We start from the raw sequence: 8,651 nt of genomic DNA on the forward strand, positions 1-8,651 counted from the left end.
GCCAGGTATACCAGGTCAGTGAACCTTTTCAGTGAAACATACACACGCTCTCTTCCTCTTCTGCTGGGAGTACAAAGTACATCTCACCTAGTTAGGCATCTGACACGTCCGCTGCCAACTGTACCAGTTACTTCAATCACACCAGCACCCCTTCTTCTGACATACGCACACCCTGTTCCACTACTGCTAGATGTATCAGCCACGCTCAACAGATCCACACCTTCTGTGCTGCTGATCTCAAAAGACATGCTGGGCAGGTGTCAGCTCTTCTGCTACTCAATCAGTGGACGTGCTCAGGAATAGCACGTTCTCCTCCTGCTGTCAAACATGTCAGCCATGCTCAGCAGAGACACATCCTCCACCAAGAACTGTACCAAAACATGCCTAGACCGTGCCCATGTTCTCTATGGGCGCATATACAAGACACAGCTCCTTTGTTACTAAATGCAGGCCCACTGAATGCCTCTGCTGGCAAATGTATCAAATAAACAGAGCTAACTAGTCATAAATGTATGGATCTTTATGCATGCATGTTGGTGGGCAGCCATCAAGGATGCCCCTTGGCTACCTAATCAGAGAAATTCAGCCCAGATGTTGTATCCGGTTTTCAATCAAAACCTGCATGCTCACCATATTCCTCAGCAGGGTGACAAAGGCAGGAGGTGGCACTTCCTACCATTCAGACCCTTCTTGACCAGATCAGACCTTATTTCTACTACAGCACCAACATATTAAATATGATGCTTTTCACCGGGGCTGAGTGACCCTTGCCACATGAAAAACACTGGCTGATTTTTAAAGGCTGCATTGTGAATCTAGAATGTCTATTGTAGGCCAAATTCTGCCTGTCAATGGAAAAGGTTGCACATATATGAATGCAGAAATTTGCCTTTTATTCTTCCCATGTCTATGGGCTGCCTTAGTAACATTTCTTCTACTAAGCAACCTTCATTTGCAATGTAAGAAGGTCAAATGGTGCGTTTTGGATGTATATGATCAATAGATTATAATCAAAGAAAGTAGAGATAGGAAGGTTCAAATGGTCAAAGACTCCATCTCTACCTGCCAGTGCAGGATTCTTCCTTACAGGACATTTACCAATGTATTGTCCAATATAGTTTTAAATAGTTGCCCACTGTTTCTTTTGAGAGTTCAGCAGATGATTACATCTCATGGTCAGGACACTTTATGTCTTCCTTCTTCATTTCACCCCATTATCCCCTGGTACCACCCTAATTAATTATTTCCATTCCTCCACTAATGATCAAATATTTGTAGAGTTTCTCCATGTCCCCCCAGAATTATCACTTAGCCAGGCTAGGCAGATTTGTCTCTTTTAATCTTTCCACATCAGGCGACCCCTTCAGCCCTCAATCTTTTTTTCTTGCTCTTCTCTACGTTCTCCAGGTTGTCTGCATCATTCCAGTGCCCGGAACTGAGTGTGATATTCTCAGTGTGATTGTAACACAGGGATAGAGTGGGACTATTATTTCTCTTCTCCATAAGGTCATGTTTTGCCTATGCAGCCTAAATTTGCATTGACTGTTTTTGCTGCCTAATAGCCTAGAAACCCATGTCTAGTTTGCCAAGCACTATCCCCACCATGCTTCATTTGCTATTGCTGATTTCCACTGAATATATTTTCCCAGATGGAAAAAAATAACATTTTTCCGAATGAATCTCATTTTGTTACTTTGCATCCATATTTTTTACTTCTCTAGACCCTATTTCTCTATCCTTATTAATATTTGTAATAACATGAACATGCTGTTTTCTCCCTCTTTCAGATCATTAATGAAAATATTCAATAAGAAGCGACCGTGCATGAGTCCCTTCAGTGCTCTATTTGATACCTCTGTAAAAATCAATGCACTGCCACTTATCCGTACCATTTGTTCATGTTTCTTGAGCCAGTTTTTGATCCATTAGACGGAGCCTGATTCTCCATCCCATTGCTCCTTGTGTAGTCCTTCCCACTTGTCCAAGTGAGTGTTATCATTCTGATGTGATTGCATGTTACACACTTTGCACAGCTGGAATTGAGACTACCCCGGGGCAAAGCAGTGACAAATCTTAACATTTCTGATGAAGCATGTGTGAGAAAGTATATCGCTTCCTTTACTAAAATCCAACCAGCGCAGATCTCCTGAATTCTTTGTTCATAATGGTCTCCCTCCTGCAGGTCTTACTCTGGAAGCTCCCCTGGGTTCCAAAATTAGAATTTGAGCTAAAGAAAGTAGTGGAGTGGGCTATGATCGAACTATGTTGTATAATTAACAATATCACCATACCTGTTCTCCCTTCTCTCCTCTGCCATATGCTCCTCTGCCCTAGAAAGGACGGGGGAAGGGAAATTTAATATAGAATTCTACATTTCAACTTTTATTCAAGGATCTCAAAGCACTTACTAAATATTATTTGTCAAAACACCCATGCAGATTTTATTAGTGATTATGTATACAGGTGCATATGTGCATGGCCCTTTACATGAAGAAAAGCACAAGACAGAGATCCTGCTCTGGGACTGTTTATAATCCAAGGTCATGCTCCTGCAACTGGCCTACAGAGGTGCAAAGATCTGTCCCTGTGGGTCCAACTGCAGGATCAGGAGCAAAGTTCAGACAAAACATAAGGCAAGATGGAGATAAACCCTGGTGGGAGAGGAAGACAGGATGTGCAACAACAAAATCATGCGGTTGCTTAGAAAATTGCCTACATTTCTTCGGGGTTACACTTTTTTATTTAATTAAAGATACACTTATTATATAGATCAATATTATTACACCTATATAACAGGGCAGCACAAAGATCAAGTGACTTCCCCAGTTCAGACAACAAATAGCAGCTTAAAAGAACCTAGATCCTCTGAACCCCAGCATCCCCATTCTCACCAGACCACACCTACCCCTGATTCGACATATGATGTTAGTTAATATTTATGACATTAAGCTTCTAAAACCAGAGACACTCTCAGCTTTCATTAGTCCTGATCACCATTCAAAACCCAGCATTTTTTTCTCTATTAAATAATGAACCAGAGGGTGGCATTTTTTAATCAGGAGCACCTGATTGAAATGAGATCCCAATGTCACCTTCATGTAAACAGCGAAGATCGACTCTTTCCTTTGTGTGTCAATGCACCACAGTGTCCCTCCTGGATGTGCTACGCAGTCAGTGTATCCAATTCGCACATTTGAACTAGAAGCCCAATGACAGGCCAACTAGCCCTCAGGTTGCGTGACAAAGCATTGAAACGCACAGAAAATGGCATCAGCTGACTGACACTAGAAGGGTGAATATCATCCCTGCTCGGAGGACGAACACAAGCTGCATGGAGAATACTGATCCCTGAAGAGCAGAGTGGGCCAGAAAACCCCATTCCAGGGAGCTGGAAGGATCAAGGACCCAGGAAATGGCCTGATAGTGGAGGAGAGGAAGCAGTTCTGGGTAGTTAGGACACTGTTCCTTTAAAGGCCTGGGATCTGAAGTCCTGTAGTGTAGGGTGGGGCAGGGCTCCCTTCTCTTCCAGCCAATCGGGAGGAGCTCCCTGGAGAAGGACAGTATATAGACGGGGTCTTCTCCCTTAGAACAGGGAAAACACTAGCGAGAGAAGGAAGCCAGAGCCAGAAGGCTAAACTCCAGGGAGAGACACCTATGCTATGGCAGGGGAAGAGCTCTTTGTAGACAACAGAAGAGCCAGAGATACGTGGGAACCTTTGGATTGCAGTGATGGACTTTATCGGTGGGACTGTTTGCGGTCATTAAAACAGCCCTAAGTGGAGGGTGGTAGGACATACAAGAAAGGCTGTGGTGGGTCTGTAAAGGTCTGTCTACACTGCAGTTAAACACCCACGGCTGGCCTGTGTCAGCTGAACTCGCGCTCCAAGGCTGTAAAACTGCAGTGTAGATCTTCAGGCTCAGGCTGGAGCCGGAGCTCTGGGACGTTCCCCCTCGTCAGGTTCCAGAGCTCGGGCTCCAACCCAAATATCTACACAGCAATTTCACTGTCCTGCAGCCTAAGCCCTGCAAGCCCGAGTCAGCTGACCCAGGCCAGCCATGGGTGTCTAACTGCAATCTAGACAATAACCTAAAGGGCCATGAAGACAAAGAATAGAGGGAGCCTGCTGAAAATAGAACTCTGGCCATGAGGGACCACTCAGTAAGCAGAAGTCCTTTCACAGTAGCATAAGCCCCATGCAATCAGTAGGAGAACAACCCTTTTCCCATCTCTCATATTCCACTACAAAATCAGTCAGCCTCTGGCAGCTCTGACTTACCGAGTCTCCTTTTTCTCCTTTTAGACCAGGAAGTCCTTGGCTGCCACTTTCTCCCTGGAGGAGAGGAAAGGGATGTGAGCACCACAAGACTGTAAAGCACATTGCTCTTCTGAAAGGCACACGGCCATTGCTGACTGTGCCACCCAACTGATTCAACTCAAGAGTTGCCCCATGTTACCATTCGTATATTCAATATTTCAAATATGTCTGTGTTATTTAAGTGTATCAAAGATTTGTCTCCCAATACTGAAGCCCACATTCCCCAAAGCCCCAGCTTAACAGCTAGCAACAGGGCAGGTGCTACTGCAATCAGAAAGCCCACCCATGCATCACTTTGTTTCCAGTACATGGGAAGCTTGGGTGTTGGTGTATGATTTATACGCAGTCATGGATTTTAAAATACACATGGAATCCTCGAAGGGGCAGTGTCAAGGCAAAGAGACGTCTCCTTTGAGCACCCTCAGAAGGCCTTACCTTTACAGTTCCTTTTCAATACAGTGAGGATTCCCAGCCTTTGAAATGTGGGCTGCATTAGATCCCGAGCATGAGGTTTGCTTGGGGCGGCAAAAATGCTGGAGCCGGCCCTGCCAAGGGTGTTGTGTTCTGTCCCATTTAGTGGCACCAAGCCACTTAGAGAGAGAGTTAAATGAGTCTGCTTTACAGCCTTAGCTAAGAGCCAGTTGGCTTTTAGCTCATGCAGTAGAGGCACATGCTTTAAGCTCCAGAGGCCCCAAGTTCAATCCTGCCCGTCAATGACCGGGGTCGGTCAGCGTTACACATGTACAGGCTGGTGGAGAGGGGATCCTCTCCTCTGGGCTGCGTAAGGACTGACAATCTAGCATAGATATTAACTGGACCACAAATGCCATAAAGGCTTCACATCCATTTACTAATTAATCTTCACAGCATCCCTCTGAGGCAGGCACAAAAAATTAGCTCTATTTAGTGGATAGGTAACATGAGGGTAAGGGAGGTTAAATGACCTCCCCTCTCCCACACAGTGATTCATCAGCAGAGCTTGGATTAAAATTCAAGAGTCCCCAACTCCTGGGTCTGTGCACAGCTCATTAGATCACTGTTACACAAACCTTATAGGTCCTTGGATGCACCTGGGTTATGGAACATCAAAGCCAGGTGATTACTAGCCATAGATCAGTGAATAAGGCTTGCTATTCAATCCTCCATCTACAGAACTGTGTTCACACCATTTTACTGAGAGTGAAGTGGGCTAGACACTAGTGTTTCTGGAGTCTGTTACAGGGCTGTGCCGGTGGGTGAGACAACACACATTTTCTTTCTTTGTTTTATCATTGCCATCCTTTTGTGTTTTTCTTGCAGTCATTTCTCATGGTTCTGTCATTCTGAAGAATAGCCCATCATCACTTAAACTGTCACAGATTAAAATAGGAATGGGGCTATTTATAGTCCCATGGAAACAACGGGCCAAATTCTCTGCCATTTTAAACAGCTGCAGCTTAAAGTCAACAGACTTGTCTCCATTTGCCCCAGCAGAAAATATACACCCAAAGCCTTTCTTTCCGCATCCCAGAAACATTTAACTATTGAGAGTACAGTGAGCCACTCCAAAAAAACAGGCTTTGGGATTTTTAACCTCACAAGTCATACAGCATAAGTGAGCTTCCTCTCACACTTCATGAGAGGTAAGCATCATCCAGCTAAGTAGGATTTAGAATCATCAGGGGAAAGAATGATTGGTTTACTCTGTGCATTCTAAGAAGAAACCTATCTAGAAATATAGCCCATATTTAACTTCACCCCATGACTCAAATGCTCTTGCTGGGATACTGGATTACAGGGCTCCATCCTCCTACCCCAGTCTCAGTAAAGTTCTGGTGGATGACTAACAGTAATGATGTGGCCTTTTAGCTTGGGGACAGTGCAGAATTACTGGAGAATCGCCATCAAAGTTGTGATGTAGGCCAATGTAGAAACAGCCAATGTAGAAACAAAAATGTAGCCAATGTAGAAACAAAAATGTGGCATGGTAGTGCTTCTAGAAGATACATAAAGCCACTTCAGTGAAACTTGGGAGTGAGCATAGTCAAGACACGCACACTAACTACTGTGTTCCCCATAGTCCACCTTGGACACATCCAACCCTCTCTTGTCTGCGGTTAGTTTATTGGACTTTGTCCTTAAACTTTTCCCGTCATACAGAATAACCCAGCACCTCATACGGTATTTTTAAATAGACAAAATGGAAAACATACTACCGACCTTTTGACCTCTAGGACCTTCAGGGCCAGCTGGGCCCCTCTCACCCTAAAGAGAGAAGAAGGAGACTATTTGGAGACTGCTCTTCTCATTACATGCCAGCACACTAGGGGCCCACCAGAGACAATAGAAAGAGCCCCACAATGGAAGAGTCCATTTCAGTGGGCAATGGATGGGAAGCTACACCACCTCAAGGTTTGAGCAACGACACACAAAAAGAAAAAAGTCAGTGATGAAAATATTGCAGCAGTGCTAACACCTTAAAGGCCCCATTCACTGCTGACTTAAACGGGCTCAACTCCACTAAAGGCAAGGGGATTGTTTCGGCATGGCTCCCATTTACCCTACCAGCCTATTCCTGTTGTGTCTTACAAAACCTGTACCTAAAAGGGGTGGTAAAAATTGCTGCTTCATTTTCTAGGTTGATCTCCAGAAGCCACAATCAGGATCAAGATCCAGTGAACTGGGTGCTGACAAAACCCCTAAGACACAGTCCTTTTCCCCAACAAGCTTACAGTCTAGGAGTCTGTGATCCTGACTGGCACTGCAGGTCAAGCACTATGCAAGTCCTCTACTAGATCCTACTCCCAAAACCAAAGGGGCTGGCCAGGGAGAAGAAACAAAGGCTCCCAAAGGAGAACAGAGAGTCACTCACCTTTTCTCCAGCAGGACAGGAACAGTTGAGGGTGTTTGGCGGGCCCACTTGTTCACTGCCGACAGTGGGTCTTATTTCAGCAGGTGGCGCTTCAGTAACGACCGTCACCTGGCACTAAAGCCAAACAGCTCGTGTCATTATCAGGTCTTCCCTTTTAGAAACCTCATTTGCCTTTGATCCACTTTATGGAAGCCAAGTTGGTATTTACTGAAACATGTTGCTAACTATGTCCGGATAGCTCAGTGGTTTGAACGTTGGCCTGCTAAACCTAGGGTTGTGAGTTTAATCCTTGAGGGGGCCATTTAAGGATCTGGGGCAAAAATCTCGGGGGATTGGTCCTGCTTTGAGCAGGGGGTTGGACTAGATGACCTCCTGAGGTCACTTCCAACCCTGATATTCTGTGATTCTATGTTGAATTCCAGAGACTTGGGGAGCAGAAGAATCAAGTGTTTGGTTGGATTTGGGGTTTTTAAAACTGCTGGTGAAAGGTACCAGTCTGGACCCCGCAAACCTGCTTATCCCGACAATAGCTACAGCAGTGACTGAGGCACTGCACACTTCTTCCACATTGTGCTGGTGTTTTTTGCAATGCAGACCTCTTCCCGTTGGCAAGTGGACTGAGACACTAACTAGCAATGTTGCTGTCTTAGCTCGTCCCATACAGCAGCAATAGGAAACACACTGACTACTTTTACATGGAGTTTTTATTCTTCAATCAGCAGTTGAACCCTTCAGATTTTTCTCTTTCCCATGATAGTTTGACAGGGGAAAGAGACATGGAAAGGTTTAATTCTTTATACTGTAAGCAGAGTCAGGATGAGCTCTACCCTGACATCTGGTGGTGAATTATGGCGAGTGTGGAAAAGAACTCCAGGGGCGGATCTTGTTTGCATAGGCACACCCACACGCCTAGCATGAGCCCACAGCAACCGAAAGTGGTTACTTTGGCTGGTGTGGGATCCCCAGTTTCTCTGTTATTGGGGCAGGAAGAATAAAGTTTTGTTACCCTGATTCTGTGAATCAAGGCCAGTGGAACTGTTGTATGACAGAAGGACTGAGTGAATCCGTCACCATTACCTAAGTAGCATTTGCTTGTCAAGGGGCATGGGTTACAAAACCCAGTGAATTGAGAGAGGTTTGGGGTAGGTATTGGTACCTGGTGGTGTGGGGCCCCTGCGTGAGCCTGAAACACCAATTGCACCTTCTCCTCCCTCCACTGTTAGAACTAGAAATGCAGGGGCCTATACCAATAGCTGAGGGGCCCTCAAAGGAAACCTCTCCATCCATCGTTCAAGAGGCTGTCCCCCCTACCACGGCAACAGAGATTCTCAATAGATGAGACAGGGTAATAAGGCCAGTAAAACGGTTGACTTATGATGCACCTGGGGTGACTAGTGAGGAACCAATATGTTTAGCACACAGGCTTGTGGAAGCTAAAGTGGGCTATCTGAGGCCCTTTGGAGGGAACCAGTGAGTTGGTATAA

At 45.3% G+C, this 8,651-nt stretch overlaps 1 protein-coding gene across 1 annotated transcript in view; it reads right to left on the reverse strand.

Moving 5' to 3' along the window:
• COL22A1 (collagen type XXII alpha 1 chain) overlaps positions 1–8,651 on the reverse strand; it is a 304,788-nt gene that overhangs the window by 161,482 nt on the left and 134,655 nt on the right. Inside the window, exons 9-12 of the mRNA XM_029913401.1 lie at positions 7,168–7,281; positions 6,516–6,560; positions 4,278–4,331; positions 2,292–2,330 (exon numbers count right to left, since the gene is read on the reverse strand). Of these exons, the coding sequence (XP_029769261.1) occupies positions 2,292–2,330; positions 4,278–4,331; positions 6,516–6,560; positions 7,168–7,281 (252 nt within the window). The remainder of the gene's footprint in view (positions 1–2,291; positions 2,331–4,277; positions 4,332–6,515; positions 6,561–7,167; positions 7,282–8,651) is intronic.

The sequence above is a fragment of the Terrapene carolina genome, unplaced genomic scaffold (genome assembly GCF_002925995.2).
Source record: "Terrapene carolina triunguis isolate 2854851 unplaced genomic scaffold, T_m_triunguis-2.0 Scaffold58, whole genome shotgun sequence".
Taxonomy (NCBI): domain Eukaryota; kingdom Metazoa; phylum Chordata; order Testudines; family Emydidae; genus Terrapene; species Terrapene triunguis.